The sequence below is a fragment of the Chionomys nivalis genome, chromosome 4 (assembly GCF_950005125.1).
Source record: "Chionomys nivalis chromosome 4, mChiNiv1.1, whole genome shotgun sequence".
In the NCBI taxonomy this organism is placed as follows: domain Eukaryota; kingdom Metazoa; phylum Chordata; class Mammalia; order Rodentia; family Cricetidae; genus Chionomys; species Chionomys nivalis.
The window spans coordinates 37828053-37852824 of NC_080089.1; the positions used below are offsets into that span (position 1 = coordinate 37828053).

Consider the following 24772-nt stretch of genomic DNA (forward strand, 5'->3'; position numbering starts at 1 on the left):
AATAATACAAGACACTGTCTCAAAAAGAATAAATTTATTTTTATTTATTTATTTATTTTTGTTTTCACAGATCAAAAAGTATGTTTACTTAGAAAAGTAGATTCAACACCCCAAATGCAAAAACAGGTTGGACTGAGCTTAGAGTTCCTGATATCCTACTGCTGACCCTAGGGAAGAAGTAATGTAGCATCCACTCATAGGTCCACATATCTGATCCACGCTAAGGTGCTGGAAAAATAAATTCAGAACAGTCCCAAGTCAATATGGGAAGCCATGGAAGAAACAGTTTTAAGTGGGAAGCCTCCAATCCTCCCTGGTTGGTACTTTTCTGTGGGTTTCTCTGTTTGAGTCCAAACCCCTTACAAAGCACCTTCAGACACAATTCATGGCTGGAAGTCCAGAAGGCTCTGTACAAGAACTATGTGAGTAATGGTTAAAGAAAAACTGAGGACCAGATCCCTTGTCCTGCTGCTGGAATAAGCAGTTGAAGCTTAGGTGGTTTTCCTCTTCTTGGCAGATGGGCGCTCAAATACATCACGTACCCCAGTTGCCTTCTGTTTAAAGAACTTTGTGTTCTGGGCACTCTCTTGGCCCCATGCAGAGTCAAAGGAAGTGGTATCTTGATCCACAAGGTGGGTGTACTTGGTACGACCAGACCGTCCAAAATTCTTGACCTGCATGACTTTTGGAAGAATGGTTTTGTTGAAATGGTCCTCAAGAGTAGGTGCACTAAAATCCCTCTTGTAGACCTCTTCATCCTCATCCATGAAGAAGGCACCCCGGTGATAATACTTTTGCAAAAACTTGTATTTGCCCTTAACAGCTTTGTTGGTAATGACTTTGCCATTTGCCCGAAGTTCAGCCTGCCTTTCTTCCTCAGTTAGGTTTTGCATGCGTTCAATTTCTGCTTTCTCCTTTTCAAGTGCTTCTCGGTCTTCTCTGTCCCTCTTGATTCTTTTGAGCTCTCGGACTTTCCATGTCTCGTATTCCTCCTCATCATTTTCATCGTCGGTACTGAGTGCGTCCAGGGCAGCGAGAGACTGCTTGTTCTCCTCCAGCTCTTTCATGGTCTCTTCTTCTACAATCTCTAGTGTGTACTTGCTCCGCTCCTCAGCCATGCGTTTTGCTTCCTGTTTTAGTTCCGTCTGTTTCAGTGCTTCAGCTTCTCGTTCTTGAGCTGTCACTCGGTCCTTCTTTCGTATGAAGACAGGCTTAAGTCGAGGCTCCATTTCGTCTTCACTGTCCGTGTACTCCTCATACTCTGACTCTGACTCCTCCCCAGAGCGTCCTTCATCTTCCAATTCCATGACTTCCATCTCTTCGTTTTTCCTCTCCTGTGCTCGCTGATGCATCATGCCACGGCGCAGCTCTATTTCCTCATCATCAATTTCTTCCTCCTCTTCTTCACTGCTATCTTCTCGTTCCATGCGCCAGGCATCTCCTTCTACTTCTGAGTCACTTTCTCCTACCACTTCAGGTTCCACTATTTTCCAGTGTCGAGCCAATCTCTCTTCTACGTCTTCACTGATGCGGTTCTGTAAACGCTGAAGTCGGGGGTCACTGGACGAATCCTCTTCCTGTTTTTCAGGCTCTGCCTCTTGTTCCTTAGCTTTCTTAATGAATTGAAATTCTTCGTCCTCTTCATCTGAGGACTCCATAGGGGCATAATCTGGCCTCTTTCCGGACACATAACGTTTTACCTTTACTTTTTCCATTGAAATCTCACCTTTCTCATTGTGAACTGGGACGGCCCCAGCCGTAGACTGAATAGGCGGTTGCTTCATGAGTGCGCTTGGGACCGACATGGTGGCAATGGCGGTGTAGACTCCCAAAGCTTGATAAAATCCCAACAGCGAAGCCCAAGAAACACAGCACCGCTTCCCACCTAGCTCCGCCAGATACTGCTAAGAATACATTTAATTTTAAAATAAAATTATTATTTATGATGAGATTCTCATGTCTCAGGTTTCTTTGGTATTTGACAAATACTTTTTCTGAGTATTGTATTTTCTTACACTCTACAATTTTGTTTTGCTTTTTATTTTTTGAGTCAGGGCCTGGAACATGAAGACCAGGATGCCCTCCTACTCACAGAGATACGCCTCTCTTGGCCTCCTAAATGTTGGAATTAAAGATGTTCACTGCTCAAGCCCTGGCTTAAAACTTCTCTAAATGAAATATTTCAGTCTTTTTCTTAAGTCTGTTGCTAACATAAGAGTTATTTGGCATGTGTAAGCCAAGAAAACACAAAGCCGTCCAGCGAATAAACAACAATCCAATATGCAAGCCAAGCCTGCAGATTCGCAGACTTTCTGCTGTTCCACTCCTTCAGTCCAAGTATGGTGGCGATCCTGCCTCCAGGAATCCTCAGAATGAGACTGGCTGAGAGCTGTCTCCTCCTGTCTTATATCCCTCTCTAGGGCGGGGATTAAGGGCGTGTACCACTCCCGCCCAGTTTCTATGAAAAACTAGTCTGGCTACTTGGATTAAAGGTGTGTGATGCCACTGTCTGGTCAGTGAGGCTCACCAGGGTGTTTGTTTTACTCTCTGATCTTCAGGCAAGCTTGATTTACTAAAATAAGAATGAAATACCACTACAATAAGCAGTCTGACAGTGTGACCGCCTAGATCTAGTGCCCACCAGGGTACCACACGCTCCTCTGTGATCTCATCGATACTGCCTCAGATCAGCATCTGAACCCATTGTACTCACCACAGTGGGGAAATCATTGGTTTCCAAGTTCACCTGAACTTGAAGTCAAATGTGTATCTATAAATGTCAGAAATCAGAGGCAGAGTAGGCTGCCTGGGATGGACGGTTCATCTAGCTCATCCTTATTACAGGCCTTACAGGTCACTCCAAAAGACCTTGTGGCCCTGAAGGAACAGATCCTCTCGCCCAAGCCTGTGGGCAGGGAACTGAGAGCTGCTGCGTTCCAGGCTAGAAAGGGTGTTCTGAAGTTCTAAGAGGAAGTAAAATGACAAACCAACTATTAGTGAGACTGTGATGTGCATAAAACCAGGCCCTGGACATCCTGGAAAGGACGTACCTTTTCTGTCCCCAGCTGCAATGAATGATGTAATGGGGAATGTAGTGGTACATGTCCTGGAACTAGCTCTTGTAGACCAGGCTCTCTTTGAACTCACAGAGATCCACCTGCCTCTGCCCCCCTCTTGAAGTCTGGTTTCAAAGGCATGCGCAACCACTGCCTGGCCCCGCTTACTATGTTCTTAAAACTTTGTGTTTCCTGGCTGTCGATGGAAAATCCAAAAGCTAAGTAATCCAAGGTCAGGGCTCAAGGGAGCCCTTCCTTATTCCTTAGGCCATGTGAGATCTGTCTTCAAAATTAATAAAGTAAAAAAGTGTCAGGTGTATTTTGCATGCAAGCTAGTAATCTAAACTCTTAGGAGGTAGAGGCAGGAGGGTCAGAATTTCAAGGCCAGTTCCAGAGCACGTTTGATGCCAGTCCAGTAGTACAGGAGAACATGTCTTAAAGGGGTAGCAAAGGAAATATACACAGTATTCCTTATATTACTTAACATAGTAACGAGCCTTATGGTCTGACTTCCTTGCTCATGTTCTCCCTCCTTCTGCTCTTCATCTGGCCCTTGGGAGCTCAGTCCAGTGCTCCAATGTGGGTCTCTGTCTCTATCTCCATTCATCACCAGATGAAGTTTCTTTATCAATGACTTCTCAACTGCCCCCCCCCCATTTCAGCCACATTCAGAAAGTCCGGTCTGGTTGCATGCTCATTCAGTCCCAGTTCAGCTGGATTTGGTGAGCTCCCATTAGAACAGGCATACTGTCTCAGTGAGTGGACCAAACCCTCATGATCCAGATTTCCTTGCTCATCTTCTCCCTCCTTCTGCTCTTCAATTGGACCTTGGAAGCTCAGTCTATTGCTCTGATGAGGGACTTTTGTTGGACTAGAAGTCCAAACATCAAGGAGGAGTTGCTCCAGACACCACTCACAAAGCCTCAATTGATGCGAAAGCAAGAGGATTTTTATTCTGTCATGACAGGGCCCTTGAGGTTCTGGATTTGAAGGACATCCGATAGCTGTTACAGCCCATCTTTTAAAGTAAAAAGCCACAGACAAAAGGGGGAAACCTGCAGATTCTTTCACAACTTATTGGATTGGCTTATTCAAAGGGTTACTAGCAGTGATTGGTCTATTCCAGGGCCGGAAAATAGCCATGTGATCGGGTGAGATAAGAGAGCATCTCTAGAGGGGCTGTGGTGTCGCATGACTTTAATCCCAGCACTTGGGAGGCAGAGGCAGGTGGATCTCTGTGAGTTCGAGACCAGCCTGGTCTAAAAGAGCTAGTTCCAGGACAGGTACCACTACATTCCCCATTATATCATTCATTGCAGCTGGGGAAAGAAACAGGTACTCAATGAGAAGCACCTGTGCATGGGCACAAATGAACCAGGCCTGCGCGTCCTTTCCAGGATGTCCAGGGCCTGGTTTTATGCACATCACTCTGGTAACTTTTAAAAAAGTTTAACTTACACAGGTCATAGGTCTAAAATAGAAAAGAATGTGTAGGAAACATATTTAGTTTTGAGATTCTCTTATATGCTAAAGTAGCATAGTCACCAGGCAGCTAACAAGAATGGGAGAACGTACATCCCCTCTATTTAAAAACTCCATTAATACATTTTAGAAATTCTGAAAAAGGAAAAGACCCAAGCTTGGATTCTGTTCTCATGACCAGCCACTAAATAACTACATTTTAATTATTACTATATATGTATGAATAACATGTATGTACGTTTGTGAGGTATAAAGGGGTGTACATGTCCATGTATGAAGTTGTATGTGCACGTGTCTGTGCAGGTGAGTGTAGGCATGAATTCCCCTGGAGCCAGAGTTACAGGCAGTTGGGTGCTGCAATCCCTGGGTGCTGCGAGTCAAGGTCGGGTCCTCTGTAACAGCAGTAAGTGTTCTAACTAGTGACTCCTCTCTTCAGTTCCTCCGTCTTTCTACTGATGTTTTGATTTGGTTCTTGTGCTTTTTGTTTGTTTCAAGAAAGGGTGTCTCTGTACAATGGTCATATGAATATTGATTAGACAATCATTAAACAGTCCATTCTTGTCGCAACACTTGCCTATTTTTTATAGTGATTATAGTGAATATCTAGAATCATGAGTCAGAAAGACACTGTGAGGCTTAATTTTAATTGCCAAACTCGAATGGGTCATAAAATGCCCAGAGCACCAGAGGAGCACATTTTGGGTGTGTGTAACTCTTCCAGAGTGGATTAACTGGTGGGCAGGAACACTGACTGGCCCTGAATATAGGCGGTACTGACATGTGAACAAGCAGCCTCACGTTCCTGCCACCTTGGAACCACTGGGCACCAGGCCTTCCTGTGATGGTGGACAGTGTCCCCTCGAGCAAAAACCCATATAGCCCTTCTTCCTTCAAGAGGCTTTAGTCAGACACTTAATGAGAGCATCTGGAAAGGAAATAATACAGGTACGGGAAAGTAGGAACACTGCCGTAATAAACTTGACCACTCACCTTCTGGACTGGTGTGTGCAAGGGCTGCTGAAGAGCCTGGAGCTATAGGGTGAGAGAAGCCCCTAGCCCTCTCTCTCTCACTCTCTCTCACAGAGATCCACCTGTCTCTGCCTCCCACACGCTAGAATTGAAGGCATGCATCACTGCCCGGTGCTCTCTTTCTTCTTCTTTCTTTCTCTCCTTTTTTCTTTCACTCTCTTAGTCTCTCTCGTTCTATCTCTTCTTTCTCTCTTATTTCTCTCTCTTTTTCCCTCTTTTACTCTCCCACACTCTCTCTTTTTCTTGTTTTTCTCTATTGTTCTCTCTTTTTCTCTTTTGCTCTCCTATGCTCTCTCTCACTTTCTTTCTCTCCTTCCCTCTCTTTTCCTCTCTCTCGCCCTATTTATTTCTTTTGGGTTTTTTTTTTCTTTTTTTGAGACAGCCCTTGCTGTCCTGGAACTTACTTTGTAGACTAAGCTGACCTCAAACTCAGAGCTCCAACTGCCTTTGCCTTCCAAGAGCTGGGATTCAAGGTGTGTGCCACCATTGCCCAGCCCCAGCCTGGGTTTCTTAATGAGATACCTTCCCTTCAAAAAAGGAAAGAAAGTCCTGTGAGCAAAGATATGTTATTTTTTGAAAATAAAATAAGAATTGTCAGTTTAATATGCTATGCTTGTAAGAAGACTACTACCAACCAAGCCAGTTGGAATTTGAAATCCCTTATCTCTACCCATGTAGTTGAGAGTGTAAAATCTGACCTGTTGAGCTGACACAAGGAATTTTGAGAGAGATGTAGCAGCACATGCTGCAATCCCAGCATCCGTGAAGTAGAGGCTGGAAAACAGATTTTAAGGTCATATTGGCCTCACAGCAAGGTTAAGATCTCATCAAATCGGTCTATTTTCATTCTTCTACAGGTTGACATCCAGTTGTGCCAGCACCATTTGTTGAAGATGCTTTCTTTCTTCCATTGTACACTTTTAGCTCCTTTATCGAAAATGAGGTGTTCATAGGTTTGTGGGTTAAAATCCAGGTCTTCTATACGATTCCATTGGTCAACTTCTCTGTTTTTATGTCAGTACCACGCTGTTTTCATTACTGTAGCTCTGTAATAGAGTTTGAAGTCAGGGATGGTAATGCCTCCAGAAGTTCCTTTATTGTATAAGATTGTTTTGGCTATCCTGGGTTTTTTGTTTTTCCATATAAAGTTGATTATTGTCCTCTCAAGATCTGTGAAGAATTTTGATGGGACCTTGATGGGGATTGCATTGAATCTATAGATTGCCTTTGGTAGAATTGCCATTTTTTCTATGTTGATCCTCCCAATCCAAGAGCAAGGGAGATCCTTCCATTTTCTGGTATCCTCTTCAATTTCTTTCTTCAAAGACTTAAAGTTCTTGTCAAATAGATCTTTCACTTCCTTGGTTAGAGTTACCCCAAGGTATTTTATGCTGTTTGTGGCTATCGTGAAAGGTGATGATTCTCTTATTTCCCTCTCTGCTTCCATATCCTTTGTGTATAAGAGGGCGACTGATTTTTTGGAGTTGATCTTGTATCCTGCCACATTACTAAAGGTTTTTATCAGCTGTAGAAGTTCTTTGGTGGAGTTTTTGGGGTCGCTTAAGTACACTATCATATCATCTGCAAATAACGCAAGTTTAACTTCTTCCTTTCCAATTCGAATCCCCTTGATCCCCTTATGTTCAAGTCCAAATGGATCAAAGACCTCAATATCAATCTGAACACACTCAACCTGATAGAAGAGAAAATGGGAATTACCCTACAAGATATGGGCACAGGAGATCGCTTCCTATGTATAACCCCAGCAGCACAGACATTAAGGGCAACATTGAATAAATGGGACCTCCTGAAACTGAGAAGCTTCTGTAAAGCAAAGGACACTGTCACTAAGACAAAAAGGCACCCTACTGACTGGGAGAAGATCTTCACCAACCCCGCAACAGACAAAGGTCTGATCTCCAAAATATATAAAGAACTCAAAAAACTAGACGTTAAAATGTTAATTAACACAATTAAAAAATAGGGCACTGAACTGAACAGAGAATACTCATCAGAAGAAGTTAAAATGGCCAAAAGATACTTGAGGTCATGCTCAACCTCCTTAGCGATCAGAGAAATGCAAATCAAAACAACTTTGAGATATAATCTTACACCTGTCAGAATGGCTAAAATCAAAAACACCAAAGATAGCCTTTGCTGGAGAGGTTGTGGAGAAAGGGGTACCCTCATCCATTGCTGGTGAGACTGCAAACTTGTGCAACCACTTTGGAAATCAGTGTGGCGGTTTCTCAGAAAAATTGGTATCAATCTACCCCTGGACCCAGCAATACTACTCCTGGGAATATACCCAAGAGATTCCTTATCATATGACAAAAGCATTTGTTCAACTATGTTCATAGCAGCATTATTTGTAATAGCCAGAACCTGGAAGCATCCTAGGTGGCCTTCAATGGAAGAATGGATGAATAAAGTGTGGAATATATACACATTAGAGTACTACTCTGCAGTATAAAAAATGACTTCTCGAATTTTGCATGCAAATGGATGGAAATATAAAATACTATCCTGAGTGAGGTAACCCTGACCCAAAAATAAGATCATGGGATGTACTCACTCATAATTGGTTTCTAGCTATGGATAGGGGGCCTCTGAGTCTATAATATGTGGTCCTAAAGAAGCTAAACAAGAGGGCAAACCCAAGGAAAAACATATAGTTATCCTCCTGGCTATGGGAAGTAGACAAGAGTGCCGGGCAAAAAATTGGAATCTTGGGGGTAGGGTGGGATGGGGGTAAGGGTAGATGGAGAAAGAAAAGTGTGAAGGAGAGGATGAGGGGAACTTGGGGAAACGGGATGATTGGGGATATAGGAAGGTTGGATAGGGGAGCAGGGAAACTCATATCTTAGTTAAGGGAACCACCTAAGGGTTGGCAAGAGACTTGAACTTGGTGTGGCTACCAGATGCCCAGGGCAATGTCCCCAGTTAGTTCCTTGGGCACCTGAGGATAGGGAACCTGAAATGATCCTATCCTATAGCCATACTGATGAATATCTTGCATATCACCATAGAACCTTCATCTAGCGATGGATGGAGATAGAGACAGAGACCCACACTGGAGCACCGGACTGAGCTCCCAAGTTCCTAATGAGGAGCAGAAGGAGGGAGAACATGTACAACAAAGTCAGGACCACGAGGGGTGCACCCACCCACTGAGACAGTCGGACCGATCTATTGGGAGCTCACAAAGGCCAGCTGGACTGTGACTGAAAAAGCATGGGATAAAACCGGACTCTCTAAACATGGCGGACAATGAGAGCTGACAAGAGGCCAAGGACAATGGCACGGGATGTTGATCCTACTTCAGGTTCTGGCTTTGTGGGAGCCTAGACAGTTTGGATGTTCAACTTCCTAGATCTGGATAGAGGTGGGAGGACCTTGGACTATCCACAGGGCAGGGAACCCTGACTGTTCCTGGGACTGGAGAGGGAGGAGAAGAGGAGTGGGGGGAGGGGGAGAGGGGCCGGAGGAGGGGAGGAGGCAGAAAATTTTTTTTTCAATAAAAAAAAAAGATCTCATCAAATCGAAACAAGAAATTAAGTATACTTTTTTTATTTTATTTTTTTTTTAATTATACTTTCTGTGCTTGAGTGTAGCATCTAGAATCTGTCACCTCCAGGAACTGTCTGGCTGTTGGATAGTTCAATAATGGCACAGTGGGTAAGGTCACTTCCTGCCAAGCCTGATGATCTGATTTCATCCTTAGGTGCCACATGGTGAAAGGGGGGAACTGACTGATCCGTGTTACGTGGTACATGCCTGTAAATAAGTTAATAATAAATATATGGCTATAAAAATGAGGACGGACTTTTGGTCACATGGCATGTGGACTTTGTTACTATCCAGGCTGGCATCGTCTCTTGTGCACTCAATAAACTTTTGGTTCTAAAATAAGGTTGTTGGCAACCCCTTACAGTATTTGTAATAAGTTTTAAATGGCAGATTGTTCAAGTTAGCTAACTGAGCAGGCAGTTACATCTAAGTGAGAAAATAATAGTAAAATTCCTAGTGCTTAAAAAGAACTATTTCCATTTCCTCTCTGATGGTTCAGCAGTTAAATGTACTTATTCTACAGAGGACCCAGGTTCAGTTCCCAAAGACCACGTGACAGCTTACAGCCATACAGCCATTGTAATGCCCAAGTTTATTATGCCTAAAAGGAAACCGGATTTTGAAAGACTATGATGTAAAGCACAAGAGGATTATTTCATATCTAAACTTGAGTTTGAACTATACCTCTACCACACCATTGCAGTGGGTGAGGGAAGAGCAGCCTGAACCCAGGAAGGGGGGTGACATTTAAAGGGGAAATGCCATAGTAAGGGGCTTTCATGTCCTGTCATCCTGGGATTGGGTAAGGAGGGCATAGGGCAAAGGAGTCTCTGAAACCATTGTTCAGGTTTTGGGCACAAAAACCATTACAAAAAGCCATTAATAACTGACAAAGTGTCTTCAAGGGCAGGCTGGCTCCTAGGAATATCTGAACCCCATTAAGGTTTATATCCCTGCTCCCTAGCTCCTTAATTAGCTATTTTCAGGGAATCCATCCAAATTGTGCTATCACAGTACATATCTGAGCTGAGATCCCCCCTCATTATATGGCTTAAGATTATGCCACCTCTTTAAAATGGAGTCTGCAAAGTCAGGTCCTCACACCACCATTAACTCCAGTTAGGGGATCCAAAGCCCTGTTCTAGACTTGACAGACACCAGACGTGCAAGTAGTGCACAGACATACATCCAAGAGAAACACTCAAACACGTAAAGAAATCATCCTGAAACAAGACAGTTCCATTTGTCCTCCTGTTGAGGACTGCTTGTTTTTGGAATAAATTAGAATCACTGTGGAGCCTGTTAAGATCTCCAGGCTTCCTCCAAAGAGATTCTGATGCTCCAGGTCAAGTAGAAGATGTGAACTATGGGTTTTAGACATCTCTGGTCATTTTAGGGTTTTTTGCTTTTTTTTTTTTCCCTCTCTGTATAGCTTATAGACTGGCTTCTGTTACAAGGCTTTCTTCTTGCTTAACATTCCAAATGCACAGTGTACATTTCTACACCACAATGCCTGCCTGCCAGGACTCCTCCGGTAATTCTTTGTTTTTGTGTATTTGTTTATTATTATCTGAGACAGGTGTAGACCTGGATGGTCATAATTCACTGTATAGACCAGGCTGATCTGGAACTTGTGACTGTCTACCCTTCTCTAACCATGAGATATAAGGCTTTTTTCCTCTCTGACTCCCTAGCTGATTTTTATTCAAATAACAGACAAAATACACTCCCTCAGTTTGTGGGCTCCATGTCACACGTGGTTAATAAATAGCTTTTACTGAGCGGGTAAGGTACTTTAGAAATACAGGCCCTTGTGGTCAAGCCTAGAAACCTGGGTTTGATTTCTGGGACCCACATGGCAGAGTGAGACGACCGAGGCCTAGATTCTTCTGACGTACACCTGTGCACTGTGGTAGTACAGTGTCTGCCCCCACCTTAGATCAACATCATTAGTCGTCAGAGAAATGCAAATAAAACAACTCTGAGATCCCATCTTACACCTGTAAGAATGGTCAAGATCAAAAACACTAACGACAACTTATGCTGGAGAGGTTGTGGGGAAAAGGGAACACTTCTGAATGCTGGTGGGAATGCCAGCTGGTACAACCGTTTTGGATGTCAGAGTGGCGATTTCTTAGAAAATTAGGAATCAACCTTCCTCAAGAACCAGTAATACCACTTTTGGGTATATATCCAAAAGATGCCCAATCGTGCCACACGGACATGTGCACAACTATGTTCATAGCAGCTTTGTTTGTCATAGCCAAAACCTGGAACAACCTAAATGCCCCTCGACCAAAGAATGGATAAAAAAAATGTGGTACCTTTACACAATGGACTACTACACAGCCGAAAAAAATAATAACGACAGCTTGAATTTTGCATGAAAATGGATGGAGCTAGAAAACATTATTTTGAGTGATGTAACCCAGATACACAAAGACAATTATCACATGTACTACTCATAGGTCGTTATTACACATAAGGCAAAGAAAGCCAGTTTACAAACCACAATCCCAGAGAACTTAGACAACAATGAGGACAGAAAGTGGGACTTACATGTTAAATAAATCTAATCTATGTGGGAAGTAGAAAGTATAAAAAGACTAGATCTTCTGAAAAATTGGGAGCATGTGGACCTTTGAGGACGGTTGAAGGGAGGAGGGGAGAGGCAAAGAGGGGAGCAGAGAACAATGTAGAGCTCAACAAATATCAAAAAAAATTTAAAAAACACAAAAATAAAACAGGAATTTATTCTTTTTCATGTGTAGGTGAATATACATGTCTTTGAGAATATCGAAACCAAAGGGTGTTCTTTGTGTGCTGTTTACCTTCAGTTTTTTTCCTCTCTCTTTTTGTTTTGTTTGTTTTTGTTTCTCAAGATGGGGGTTCTCTTTGTAAAAACCCTAGCAGTCCTGGAGCTTGCTCGAACCCACAGAGATCCACCTGCCTTAGTCTCCAGAGTGCTGGGATTAAAGGCCATGTGGTATCACTGCCTGGCCTGTTTGTTTTAAAGGATTTATGTGGATGAATGTTCCCCCCGTATATACACTATGTTGGATGCCTTGGAGCTTGGGTTATGAATTGCTGTGAGCCACGCTGGGTGCTGGGAATTGAACCTGCATCGATTACAACAGCAGTAAGTGCTATTGAGCCATTCCTTCAGTCCCTTACTTATTCTTTGAGGCAGGATCTCTTATTGATCTGGAAGTGGACATGTGGGTGTGGCTACAAGCTCTCAGAATCTGCCTCTCCAAAGCTGGTTTTATAAGCATGGTCTGTCCGGCCTGACTTCTTTTTTAATAGCGTCTCCACGAACTAAATTCATTTCCTCACAAGAGCACTTTGAGGCTGAGCCATCTCCATAGCTCCCACCATTCATAAATATTAGGTTTAAGAGCTGCCTCAGGACTGGAGGTGTAGCTCTTGGTAGAGTGCTTGCCTGGTGTCTGCTTTGCTTCTCCTTTCTGTGTTATCTTGTGACTGAAAGCAACTTGGAGTAAGTGAAGTTAAAACACCCCGGGACCAGCTGCTGCCCAGGAATGGTTCTTACTGTGTGGTACTTACAGTGGACTGGGCCCCTCTAAGTCAATGAGCCACCCCACCTTATAAAACAATATTACCACAAAATCCCCACAGGTCAACCTTTTTTTGTTTTTTGTTTTGTCGAGATAGGGTTTCTTTATAGCTTTGGAGCCTGTCCTGGAGCTAGCTCTTGTAGACCAGGCTGGCCTCGAACTCATAGGGATCCAATCGCCTCCGCTCTCGAGTGCTGGTATTTTTTTTTTTTTTTTTTTTTTTGGTTTTTCGAGACAGGGTTTCTCTGTGGTTTTTGGAGCCTGTCCTGGAACTAGCTCTTATAGACCAGGCTGGTCTCGAACACATAGCGATCCGATCGCCTCTGCTCCCGAGTGCTGGGATTAAAGGCGTGCGCCACCACCGCCCAGCAAGGCCCATCTGATTTAGGCAATCCCGCAGTTGGGGTTTCCTATCCCAGGTGACAATAGTTTACTGTTAAGTTGACAGAAATCATTACTGTGTATATGTGAATGCACCTATGGGGCTCAGAGGCCAGTTTCATGGATTTTGCTCTCTCTCCTTTACATGGGTCCCAGAGATCAAACTCAGGTTGGTATGCTGGTGTGGCACACAGTGCCTTTACCCCCATCACTGTCCTGTCCTCATCTTGACCACCTACTCAGAAACATTCTAAGGAATAAGGAAGGGCTCCCTTGAGCCCTGACCTTGGATTACTTGGCCTTTGGATTTTCCATCGACAGCCAGGAAACACAAAGTTTTATGAAAATAGTAAGCGGGGCCAGGCGGTGGTGGCACATGCCTTTGATCTAAGCCCTCAAGAGGGGGGCAGAGGCAGGTGGATCTCTGTGAGTTCAAGGAGCCTGGTCTACAAGGGCTAGTTCCAGAACAGGTTCCACTACATTTCACATTACATCACTCATTGCAGCTGGGGACAGAAAAGGTACGTCCTTTCCAGGATGTCCAGGGCCTGGTTTTATGCACATTACAGTCTCGCTAATGGTTGGTTTGTCATTTAACTTCCTCTTAGAACTTCGGAACACCCTTTCTAGCCTGGAACGCAGCAGCCCTCAGTTCCATGCCCACAGCCTTGGGTGAGAGGATCTGTTCCTTCAGGGCCCCAAGGTCTTGTGGACTGACCTGTAAGGACTGTAATAAGGATGAGCTAGATGAACCGTCCATCCGAGGCAGCCTACCCTGCCTCTGAAATCTGACATTTATAGATACACCTTTGACCCCATGTTCAGGTGAACTTGGAAAACAATGATTTCCCCATTGTTGTGAGTAGAATGGGTTCAGATGCTGGTTTGAGGCAGTACTGATGAGATCGCAGAGGAGCATGTGGTACATTGGTGGGCACTAGATCTAGGCGGTCACACTGTCAGATTGCTTATTGTAGTGATATTTCATTTGTGTTTTAGTTAATCAAGCTTGCCTGAAGATCAGAGTGTAAAACCAACACCCTGGTCAGTCTCACAGACCAGGCAGTGCTATCACACACCTTTAATCCAAGTAGCCAGACTAGTTTGTCATAGACACTGGGCGGGAGTGGTCACGCCCTTAATCCCCGCCCTAGAGAGGGATATAAGACAGGAGGAGACAGCTCTCAGCCAGTCTCATTCTGAGGATTCCTGGAGGCAGGATCGCCACCATACTCGGACTGAAGGATAGGTAAGTGGTAGTGTCTGACTGCTTTTCTTTTCTGGTCTTCAGGTTGAACCCCAATATCTGTGTGCTTTAGTGACATTAGTGTAGGATAGAAATATTCTTTGGAGTGGAGCAGAAGAAAGTCTGCGAATCTGCAGGCTTGGCTTGTGTATTGGCTTGCTGTTAATTCGCGGGACGGCTTTGTGTTTTCTTGGCTTACACATGCCAAATAACTCTTATGTTAGCAACAGACTTAAGAAAAAGACTGAAAATTTTCATTTTAAAAAAGTTTTAAGGTAGAATAGTGGCGGCGAATTCTGCGTCGACTTAGTTGGCTGCTGGAGGAGCTGGCTGAGCTGCGGCGACAATGGTGGAGGATGTCCAGAAGCATTCTGTACACACACTGGTGTTCAGGTCACTGAAGAGGACCCATGACATGTTCGTAGCTGATAATGGAAAACCTGTGCCTTTGGATGAAGAGAGTCACAAGCGCAAGATGGCAATCAAGCTTCGAAATGAGTATGGTCCTGTCTTGCATATGCCCACTTCTAAAGAGAACCTTGAGGAGAGGGGACCTCAGAACGCGGCAGAGTCATATCCCCATAAACAGTATCCTGCCAATCAAGGACAAGATGTTGAATACTTGCTGACAGGTACACATCCATACCCGCCAGTACCCGCTGTTGCCCTGACCGCCGCCAGCAGCGTCCAGAGAATGCCCAGTGAGTCAGCCCTACAGTCCTTAGCTGTGGCGCTGCCGAATCAGGCCAGAGCTGATGCAAATCGTACTGGACCTGCTGGGGGTGAGTACCGACACCCAGGAGCTTCTGACCGTTCCCAGCCCACAGCGGTGAACTCTATGATCATGGAGGCCGGCAATACCAAGAACTCTGCATTAAAGGCTAAAAAAGCCCCTACAATGCCCAAACCCCAGTGGCACCCACCGTGGAAACTCTACAGGGTTATCAGTGGGCATCTTGGCTGGGTTCGGTGCATTGCTGTGGAACCTGGCAATCAGTGGTTCGTTACTGGCTCTGCCGACAGAACTATAAAGATTTGGGACTTGGCTAGTGGCAAATTGAAGCTGTCCTTGACTGGGCACATCAGCACGGTGCGTGGTGTGATTGTGAGCACGAGGAGCCCCTACTTGTTCTCTTGTGGAGAAGACAAGCAAGTGAAGTGCTGGGATCTTGAGTATAACAAGGTTATACGGCACTATCATGGCCATCTAAGTGCAGTGTATGGTCTGGATTTGCATCCAACAATCGACATCCTGGCGACTTGTAGTCGAGATTCAACTGCACGGATCTGGGACGCGAGGACTAAAGCCAGTGTGCACACGTTGTCCGGACACACAAATGCAGTCGCTACCGTGAGATGCCAGGCTGCAGAACCACAGATTATCACTGGGAGTCACGATACCACAATACGATTATGGGATCTGGTGGCTGGAAAGACAAGAGTGACATTGACGAATCATAAGAAATCTGTCAGGGCTGTGGTCTTACATCCACGACATTACACATTTGCATCTGGGTCTCCAGATAACATAAAGCAGTGGAAGTTCCCTGACGGAGGCTTCATTCAGAATCTCTCCGGTCATAACGCCATCATCAACACGCTGGCAGTCAATGCCGACGGAGTACTCGTGTCTGGAGCTGACAATGGCACCGTGCACCTTTGGGACTGGAGAACTGGCTACAATTTTCAGCGGGTCCGTGCTGCTGTCCAGCCTGGGTCTTTGGACAGTGACTCAGGAATATTTGCTTGTGCTTTTGATCAGTCGGAAAGCCGGTTGCTAACAGCAGAAGCCGACAAAACCATTGAAGTTTACAGAGAGGACTAGACCGCAACGGAAGAAACTCACCCAGTCAGCTGGAAACCACAGATTATCAAGAGGATAATCTGAGGAAATTGGGAGCATGGGGACCCTGGGGGACGGTTGACGGGAGGAGGGGAGAGGCAAGGAGGGGAGCAGAGAAAACTGTAGAGCTCAACAAATATCAATAAAAAATTAAAAAAATAAAAAAATAAAGAGAGGAATTTATTCTTTTTTTATGTGTAGGTGAACATACATGTCTGTGAGACTATGGAAACCTAAGGGTGTTCTTTGGGTGCTGTTTACCTTCAGTTTTTTCCCTCTCTCTCTTTGTTTTGTTTTTGTTCCTCAAGATGGGGGTTCTCTGTGTAACAACCCTGGCTGTCCTGGAGCTAGCTCAACCCCACAGAGGTCCACCTGCCTCTGTTTCCAGAGTGCTGGGATTAAAGGCCTTGTGGTATGACTGCCTGGCCTGTTTGTTTTAAAGGATTTATGTGGATGAATGTTTTCCCTGCATATGCACTATGTTGGATCCCTTGGAACTTGGGTTATGAATTGCTGTGAGCCACGCTGGGTGCTGGGAATTGAACCCGCATCGATTACAACAGCAGTAAGTGCTATTGAGCCATTCCTTCAGTCCCTTACTTATTCTTTGAGGCAGGATCTCTTATTGATCCGGAAGTGGACATGTGGGTGTCGCCAGAAGCTCTCAGAATCTGCCTCTCCAGGGCTGGTTTTATAAGCATGGTCTGTCCTGCCTGCCTTCTTTTTTAATAGGGTCTCCACGAACTAAATTCATTTCCTCATAAGAGCACTTTGAGGCTGAGCCATCTCCATAGCTCCCACCATTCATAAATATTAGGTTTAAGAGCTGCCTCAGGACTGGAGGTGTAGCTCTTGGTAGAGTGCTTGCCTGGTGTCTGCTTTGCTTCTCCTTTCTGTGTTATCTTGTGACTGAAAGCAACTCGGAGTAAGTGAAGTTAAAAAATCCCAGGACCAGCTGCTGCCTAGGAATTGTTCTTACTGTGTGGTACTTACAGTGGACTGGGCCCCTCTAAGTCAATGAGCCACCCCACCTTATAAAACAATATTACCACAAAATCCCCACCGGTCAACCTTTTTTTTTTTTGTTTTGTCGAGACAGGGTTTCTCCATAGATTTGGAGCCTGTCCTGGAGCTAGCTCTTGTAGACCAGGCTGGCCTCGAACTCATAGGGATCCGATCGTCTTCGCTCCCGAGTGCTGGGATTAAAGGCATGCACCACCACCGCCCAGCAAGGCCCATCTGATTTAGGCAATCCCGCAGTTAGGGTTTCCTATCCCAGGTGACAATAGTTTACTTACTGTTAAGTGGACAGAAATCATTACTGTGTATATGTGAATGCACCTATGGGGCTCAGAGGCCAGTTTCATGGATTTTGCTCTCTCTCCTTTACATGGGTCCCAGAGATCAAACTCAGGTTGGTATGCTGGTGTGGCACACAGTGCCTTTACCCCCATCACTGTCCTGTCCTCATCTTGACCACCTACTCAGAAACATTCTAAGGAATAAGGAAGGGCTCCCTTGAGCCCTGACCTTGGATTACTTGGCCTTTGGATTTTCCATCGACAGCCAGGAAACACAAAGTTTTATGAAAATAGTAAGTGGGACCAGGCGGTGGTGGTGCACGCCTTTGTTCCAAGTCCTCAAGAGGGGGGCAGAGGCAGGTGGATCTCTGTGAGTTCAAGGAGCCTGGTCTACAAGGGCTAGTTCCAGAACAGGTTCCACTACATTCCACATTACATCACTCATTGACTGCAGTTGGGGACAGAAACAGGTACTCAGTGAGAAGCACATGTGCATGGGTACATACAAGCCAGGCCTGTGCATCCTTTCCAGGACATCCAGGGCCTGGTTTTATGCACATCACAATCTTGATAATAGTTGGTTTGTCATTCTACTTCCTCTTAGAACTTCGGATCACCCTTTCTAGCCTGGAACCCAGCAGCTCTCAGTTCCATGCCCACAGCCTTGGGTGAGAGGATCTGTTCCTTCAGAGCCCCAAGGTCTTGTGGAGTGACCTGTAAGGACTGTAATAAAGATGAGCTAGATGAACCGTCCATCCAAGGCAGCCTACTCTGCCTCTGATTTCTGACATTTATAGATACACGTTTGTCTCCAAGTTCAGGTGAACTTGGAAACCAATGATTTCCCCATTGTGATGAGTAGAATGGCTTCAGATGCTGGTCTGAGGCAGTACTGATGAGATCGCACAGGAGTGTGTGGTACCCTGGTGGGCACTAGATCTAGGCGGTCACACTGTCAGACTGCTTATTGTAGTGATATTTCATTTGTGTTTTAGTAAATCAAGCTTGCCTGAAGATTAGCATGTAAAACCAACACCCTGGTGAGCCTCCCAGACCAGGCAGCGGCATCACACACCTTTAATCCAAGTAGCCAGACTAGTTTGTCATAGAAACTGGGTGGGAGTGGTACACGCCCTTAATCCCCACCCTAGAGAGGTATATAAGACAGGAGGGAGACAGCTCTCAGCCAGTCTCATTCTGAGGATTCCTGGAGGCAGTATCGCCACCATACTTGGACTGAAGGAGACGTAAGTGGTAGTTTCTGGCTGCTTTTCTTTTCTGGTCTTCAGGTTGAAGCCCAATATCTGTGTGCTTTAGTGACGTTAGTGTAGGATAGAAATATTCCTCGGAGTGGAACAGCAGAAAGTCTGCGAATCTGCAGGCTTGGCTTGCGTATTAATTTGCTGTTTATTCGCCAGAAGGCTTTGTGTTTTCTTGGCTTACACATGCCAAATAACTCTTATGTTAGCAACAGACTTAAGAAAAAGACTGAGACCTGAGAGACCTGACAGTCTCATCATAAATAATGATTTTATTTTAGAATTAAACTTACATTTTTTGAGACAGTGTCTTGTATTATTTGCATTGCACTGTACTGAAGTTTTAAAAATTTGTAGGTCAGGCTGCTGCTGCTTGTGCTCCTCACCTCTTGGTGGACTTGGAATCCTGGCAGCCAAGGCCACGATGGCAACGTCGGGCTCCGGGCGGAAGCGGCTGCTCAAAGAGGAGGACATGACCAAAGTGGAGTTCGAGAGCAACGAGGAGGTAGACGTGACCCCCACGTTCGACACCATGGGCCTGCGGGAGGACCTACTGCGCGGCCTCTACGCCTACGGGTTTGAGAAGCCTTCAGCAATCCAGCAGCGCGCTATGAAGCAGATAATTAAGGGGAGAGATGTCATAGCACAGTCTCAGTCTGGCACCGGCAAGACGGCCACCTTCAGCATTTCAGTCCTCCAGTGCTTGGATATCCAGGTTCGAGAAACCCAGGCTTTGATCTTGGCTCCAACAAGAGAGTTAGCTGTGCAGATTCAGAAGGGTTTGCTGGCTCTGGGGGACTACATGCACGTACAGTGCCACGCCTGCATTGGGGGCACCAATGTTGGGGAGGACATCCGGAAGCTGGACTATGGGCAACATGTTGTGGCAGGCACCCCGGGACGTGTCTTTGATATGATTCGCCGTAGAAGTTTAAGGACACGGGCTATCAAGATGTTGGTTTTGGATGAGGCTGATGAAATGCTGAACGAAGGTTTCAAGGAGCAGATCTACGCTGTGTACAGGCGCCTGCCGCCAGCCACACAGGTGGTTGTCATCAGTGCCACACTGCCTCACGAGATCCTGGAGATGACCAGCAAGTTTATGACCGACCCCATGCGCATCTTGGTGAAGCGTGATGAATTGACTCTGGAAGGCATCAAGCAGTTCTTCGTGGCGGTGGAAAGAGAGGAGTGGAAATTTGACACTCTGTGTGACCTCTACGACACGCTGAGCATCACCCAGGCTGTCATCTTCTGCAACACCAAGAGGAAGGTTGACTGGCTGACAGAGAAGATGAGAGAAGCCAACTTCACTGTGTCATCCACGCACGGGGACATGCCCCAGAAGGAGCGCGAGTCCATCGTGAAGGAGTTCCGCTCAGGTGCCAGCCGAGTGCTCATTTCTACAGATGTCTGGGCTCGCGGCCTGGATGTCCCTCAGGTGTCCCTCGTCATTAACTACGACCTGCCCAACAACAGAGAACTGTACATTCACAGAATCGGGAGAGCAGGGCGATATGGCCGCAAAGGTGTGGCCATCAATTTTGTGAAGAACGAAGACATCCGCATCCTCAGGGACATAGAACAGTACTACTCCACCCAGATAGACGAGATGCCCATGAATGTGGCTGACCTGATCTGAAGCTGGTGCTCGTGCATCAAGGGCCTGGATATGGCACCTATTGAGAACTCCTCCTCGGAACCGGGAAGCCTCCATTTAATGGGGTTTAAAAGAACTGTCTTCTCACAGCGCATCAGGAAGACGCTTGGGCGCTGCCATCTTTTCTAACCCACATGTAAATAATCCAATGCTTTGAGCCTTTTACATTAAACATGGAAATATTCCCATGAAAAAATAAATTTGTAGGTCAGCCTCTCCCTCCTTGCTGTCATGGTGGTAGCTCTGCTGCTCTCCAAGGTGGGATGTCTGAACCTTTACTTGTCTGGGGCAGATGCGAGCCAGGAAGGAGTTTCAGATTCCCTTCGGAAGAGGTACAAAAAAGGACCGAAGACGCAAGGAACCACTGGCAATGGATTGTGGATTTTTGATGATGATTTGGGCTTGGCAGCCAAGAAGGAGTGCTGTGTAATGGTTTGCTCCTTATGGCTTACCCAACCCCCTTTCTTATAAAACCCAGGACCACCAGCCTATGGATGGAGCCACCCACAATGGGCTGGACGCACCCCCACCAATAACTAGTTAAGAGAATGCCTTACAGCTGGATCTTATGGAGGTTTCTTCTCAGTTAAGCTTCCCTCCTTTCAGATAACTGTGGTTTGTGTATCAGGTTGATATATGAGTAGACAGTACACACAATTAGCCAGTTATAGGGGAGCATATACATAATCCCAGCACTAAAGAGGCTAAGTAAATGTGGGCCATGTATTCAAGGTTAGCCTGAGCTACATAGCAAGCATGTCACGAACAGACAAACAAAACAAGGCCTCACTCAGTTGGGCCAGCATTGGCCACATGAAATCTGTCTTCAAAATTAATAAAGTAAAAAAGAGCCAGGTGTGTTTTGAATGCATGGTAGTAATCTAAACTCTTAGGAGGTAGAGGCAGGAGGGTCAGAATTTCAAGGCCAGTTCCAGAGCACGTTTGATGCCAGTCCAGTAGTACAGGAGAACATGTCTTAAAGGGGTAGCAAAGGAAATATACACAGTATTCCTTATATTACTTAACATAGTAATAAGCCTTGTGGTCTGACTTCCTTGCTCATGTTCTCCCTCCTTCTGCTCTTCATCTGGCCCTTGGGAGCTCAATCCAGTGCTCCAATGTGGGTCTCTGTCTCTATCTCCGTACACCGCCAGAAGAAGATTCTTTATCAATGACTTCTCAACCAGCCCCCACATGTCAGCCATAGTCAGAGAGTTTGGTTTGGTCGCATGCTCATTCAGGCCCAGTCCAGCTGGATATGTTGAGCTCCCATTAGAAAAGGCACACTGTCTCAGTGAGTGGACCAAACCCTTGTGGTCCAGATTTCCTTGCTCATCTTCTCCCTCCTTCTGCTCTTCAATTGGACCTTGGGAGCTCAATCTGTTGCTTGGATGAGGGACTTTTGTTGGACTAGAAGTCCAAACAACAAGGAGGAGTTGCTCCAGACACCACTCACAAAGCCTCAATTGATGCGAAAGCAAGAAAATTTTTATTCTGACATGACAGGGCCCTTCAGGTTCAGGATATGAAGGACATCCGACAGCTATTACAGCACAACTTTTAAAGTAAAAAGCCACAGACAAAAGGGGGGAACCTGCAGGTTGTTTCCCAACTTATTGGATTGGCTTATTCAAAGGGTTACTAGCAGTGATTGGTCTATTCAGGGCCGGAAAATAACTGTGTGATTGGGTGAGATAAGAGAGCATCTGTGGTCTTCCTGACCTTGTTCCAGTGACTAAATCAATACATTAGGAAGTGAGGCGACATCTGTGGGTTGTCTTTGCCTCAGTTCCCAGAATGGAGTTATGTTTGAAGATTGTTCACAAGGACACGGGAGGATGAGCAGTCCAGCATGTGTGGAGGGCGGGCGACTGTCCCGTTTCCAAGAGAGAGTGAGTGTAAGGTTTTAGAAAAATGTTTTAGGGTTGAGGGGGCTTAGAAATACATTTAGAGTCTTTCACTATCTCTCTATCCCCATCCATCACCGCAGTCCCTTACTCTTTGAGGCAGGATCTCTTATTGATCCGGAACTTGACATGTGGGTGTACCTGTAAGCTCTTAGAATCTGCTTCTCCAGGGCTGGTTTTATAAGCATGGTCTGTCAGGCCTGACTTCTTTTTTAATAGAGGCTCAATGAGCCTAATTTATTTCCTCACAAGAGTACTTTGTGGCTGAGCTATCTCCATATCTCCCACTATTCATAAACATTAGGTTTAAGAGCTGCCTCAGGGCTGGGGGTGAAGCTCTTGGTAGAGTGCTTGCCTGGTGTCTGCTTTGCTTCTCCTTTCTGTGTTATCTTGTGACTGAAAGCAACTTGGGGTAAGTGAACTTAAAACAGACCAGGACCTGCTGCTGCCTAGGAATGGTACTGAGTACAGTGGACTGGGATCTTCTAAGTCAATGAGCCTCCCTATATTAAAAAACAAATCCCACAAAATCCCCAGAGGCCAACCTTTTTTTGTTTTTTGTTTTGTCGAGACAGGGATTCTCCATAGCTTGGAACCTGTCCTGGAACTAGCTCTTGTAGTCCGGGCTGGCCTCGAACTCACAGAGATCCATCTGCCTCTGCGTCCTGAGAGCTGGGATTAAAGGTGTGTGCTACCACCGCCCGACAAGTCCCATCTGATTTAGGCAATCCCGCAGTTGTGGTTTCCTATCCCAGGTGACAATAGTTTACTTACTGTTAAGTTGACAGAAATCATTACTGTGTATATATGAATGCACCTATGGGGCTCAGAGGCCAGTTTCATGGATTTTGCTCTCTCTCCTTTACATGGGTCCCAGAGATCAAACTGGGTGTGCTGGTGTGGCACACAGTGCCTTTTCCCCCACCTCACTGTCCTGTCCTCATCTTGAGCACCTACTCAGAAAGATTTCAAGGTATAAGGAAGGGCTCCCTTGAGCCCTGACCTTGCATTACTTGGCCTTTGGATTTTCCAGAGACAGCCAGGAGACAGCACAGTTTTTTTTTTCTTTTTATTGTTTATTTATTTATTAAAGATTTCTGCCTTCTCCCTGCTACCACCTCCCATTTCCCTCCCCCTCCCCCATCAAGTCCCCCTCTCTTATCATCCCTAAGAGTAATCCGGGTTCCCTGCCCTGTGGGAAGTCCAAGGACCACCCACCTCCATCCAGGTCTAGTAAGGTGAGCATCCAAACTTCCTAGGCTCCCACAAAGCCAGTACGTGCAGTAGGATCAAAACCCATTGCCAATGTTCTTGAGTTCTCAGTAGTCCTCATTGTCCATTATGTTCAGCAAGTCCGGTTTTATCCCATGCTTTTTCAGACCCAGGCCAGCTGGCCTTGGTGAGTTCCTGATACAACATCCCCATTGTCTCAGTGTGCATCGATGTTCATGAGTGAGATAGGCCTGTAATTCTCTTTCTTGGTTGGGTCTTTGTGTGGTTTTGGTATCAGGGAAACTGTAGCTTCATAAAAGGAATTTGGCAATGACTCTTCTGAGGAAACACAGTTTTAAGAGCATAACAGGCAGGGTCAGGCAGAGGTGGCCCACGCCTTTGATCCCAACACTCAGGAATGCAGAGGCAGGTGGATCTCTGTGAGTTCAAGGTCAGCCTGGTCTACAAGGGCTAGTTCCAGGAAATGTTCCAAACCTACAGAGAAACCCTCTCTCTAAAAACCAAATAAATAAATTAAAAATAAATAAATAGAAAATAATTTTAAAATAAACTAAATTACTGTGTTCTGTATGCCCTTATGGAGGCCATAGGACAATTGCTAGAGTCAGGTCTCTCCTTCTACAATGTGGCTACCAGGGGATTAACTGAGGTTGTCAGGCTTGGCTGCAAACACCTTCCCTCATTTAGTCACCTCACCAACTTCTTGCTCTATTTCTTTTTGTTTTAGATACAAGGTATCTCTACACTCTTAGCTGGCATAGAATTCCCTGTGTAGGCTGGCCTTGAACTCATTGACACCATACATGCCTCTGCTCCCTGAATAGGGGAATTAAAGGCACTTGTAACCAAGCCTGGCCTGATCTATTTAATTTGTTTGTTTTTGGGAGAGGATTTTTCTTAATAAATCTGCCTGTTCTAAAACTATGTAGACCAAGTTCACTTCAAACTCACAAAATAGTCCAGCCTTTGCCTCGCTAGGGCTGGGCATATGCAAACACTGGCCAGCTTGCCTGCTTTGTTCTTAAAACTTTGTGTTCCCTGGCTGTCTCTGGAAAATCCAGGGGCAGAGTAACTCAAGGTCAGGGCTCAAGGGAGCCCTTGGTTAATCTTTAGGTGTTTCCATGAGTAGGTGGTGAAGACAAAGACAGGACAGTGAGGTGGGGGTAAAGACACTGTGTGCCACACCAGTATACCAACCTGAGTTTGACCCCTGGGACCCATGTAAAG

General features: G+C 45.5%; 3 protein-coding genes across 3 annotated transcripts; 2 read left to right on the top strand and 1 right to left on the bottom strand.

The window, feature by feature from the left end:
- Positions 1 to 491: 491 nt before the first annotated feature.
- On the bottom strand, positions 492 to 1805 carry LOC130873687 (microfibrillar-associated protein 1-like). Its single transcript, XM_057768581.1, has one exon. The coding sequence runs from the start codon at positions 1803 to 1805 to the stop codon at positions 492 to 494; it is 1314 nt and encodes a 437-aa protein (XP_057624564.1).
- A 12883-nt stretch (positions 1806 to 14688) lies between these two features.
- Positions 14689 to 16167, top strand: LOC130873732 (pleiotropic regulator 1-like). Its single transcript, XM_057768644.1, has one exon. It carries the CDS (start codon positions 14689 to 14691, stop codon positions 16165 to 16167), a length of 1479 nt encoding a protein of 492 aa, XP_057624627.1.
- A 2990-nt stretch (positions 16168 to 19157) lies between these two features.
- Positions 19158 to 20411, top strand: LOC130873250 (eukaryotic initiation factor 4A-III-like). The gene has a single exon (XM_057767950.1). It carries the CDS (start codon positions 19170 to 19172, stop codon positions 20385 to 20387), a length of 1218 nt encoding a protein of 405 aa, XP_057623933.1. The 5' UTR covers positions 19158 to 19169; the 3' UTR covers positions 20388 to 20411.
- The last annotated feature ends 4361 nt before the right edge of the window (positions 20412 to 24772 follow it).

Excerpts from the sequence above, each read along its gene's own strand:
- LOC130873687 (XM_057768581.1), bottom strand. The coding sequence starts at position 1,805 with ATGTCGGTCCCAAGCGCACTCATGAAGCAACCGCCTATTCAGTCTACG.
- LOC130873250 (XM_057767950.1), top strand. The coding sequence starts at position 19,170 with ATGGCAACGTCGGGCTCCGGGCGGAAGCGGCTGCTCAAAGAGGAGGAC.
- LOC130873732 (XM_057768644.1), top strand. The coding sequence starts at position 14,689 with ATGGTGGAGGATGTCCAGAAGCATTCTGTACACACACTGGTGTTCAGG.